The 1,040-nt window shown below is 39.8% G+C and overlaps 1 protein-coding gene across 1 annotated transcript; it reads left to right on the top strand.

The window, feature by feature from the left end:
• The first annotated feature begins 243 nt into the window (after window positions 1–243).
• LOC111451021 (14 kDa proline-rich protein DC2.15-like) lies at window positions 244–706 on the top strand. The gene has a single exon (XM_023091252.1). The coding sequence runs from the start codon at window positions 296–298 to the stop codon at window positions 704–706; it is 411 nt and encodes a 136-aa protein (XP_022947020.1). The 5' UTR covers window positions 244–295.
• Window positions 707–1,040: the final 334 nt, after the last annotated feature.

Genomic DNA, 1,040 nt, shown 5'->3' with positions numbered 1-1,040 from the left:
AAAATATTTGATATCTTATTATCAAACATCACTTCTATTTTGCCAGCCATTTTACATTTTTATAATATTTTAGAAACAGACAAACTAATTGAAAACCCATCTCTCTCAAATGAATTCCTTAAAACTTAATAAAGTAAATGAAAAAGTTTGGTGTTTTGTATGGAGCAATTTATAAGGAAATTTTGTGTTAAAATACAACAAATTCCCAAACCTCATCTATAAAAACCCTAACCCTTCTCATAATTCTTCACAAGCCATCGCACAAACCTACAAACCCTTCAATATCTCTCCACCAATGGCTTCCAAGCTCTCTTCACCCATTGCCCTCCTCCTCCTCGTCAACCTCCTCTTCTTCATTATGGTCAGCTCCACTTATGTCCCTTGCCCACCGCCGCCACTCAAACCCCACAAGCCCACCCCTTCAAGGCAGCCACCATCACTCCTCAAGTGCCCCAAGGACACCCTCATGCTCGGCGTCTGTGCCGACTTGCTGGACGGTCTAGTGCACATAGTGATCGGCTCACCACCAAAATCCCCATGCTGCACCCTAATCCAAGGCCTTGTTGACCTAGAAGCTGCTGTGTGCCTTTGCACTGCGGTGAAGGCCAAAGCCTTGGGTCTCCAGATTGACCTCTCAGTTTCCCTCAGCTTGCTTTTGAACTACTGGGGAAAGAAGGTTCCGTCTGGCTTCCAATGCCCTACTTGAAACCAAATCCTTTCATTTCCCTTTCTGGTTTCTTCTTCAATTTTCCATTTCAATATCGTGTTTAAATAATCAGTTTGATCGTACGTCGTGTTATGATGGGTTTGGAAATCTTCTCTGAATTCCACCATCTTTTTATTGTTTCATTACAATGCAATGACGATGTATATGTTTGTCTGTTCTCTTGTGTCTTATTACAAATTTGACGATGCATATGTTTGAAACCTCAAATCTTGTTTCACCTGTGTTACTTGTATGAAATCATAAAAAACCTTTAACTTCAAATTTTTCATGACGAAATATTAAAGAGAGTAATATTAACACTCAAGTTTTAAAT

The sequence above is a fragment of the Cucurbita moschata genome, unplaced genomic scaffold, assembly GCF_002738365.1.
Source record: "Cucurbita moschata cultivar Rifu unplaced genomic scaffold, Cmos_1.0 Cmo_Scf00001, whole genome shotgun sequence".
In the NCBI taxonomy this organism is placed as follows: Eukaryota; Viridiplantae; Streptophyta; class Magnoliopsida; order Cucurbitales; family Cucurbitaceae; genus Cucurbita; species Cucurbita moschata.
This window is presented reverse-complemented; position numbering and strand designations above follow the sequence as displayed.

Excerpts from the sequence above, each read along its gene's own strand:
- LOC111451021 (XM_023091252.1), top strand. The coding sequence starts at position 296 with ATGGCTTCCAAGCTCTCTTCACCCATTGCCCTCCTCCTCCTCGTCAAC.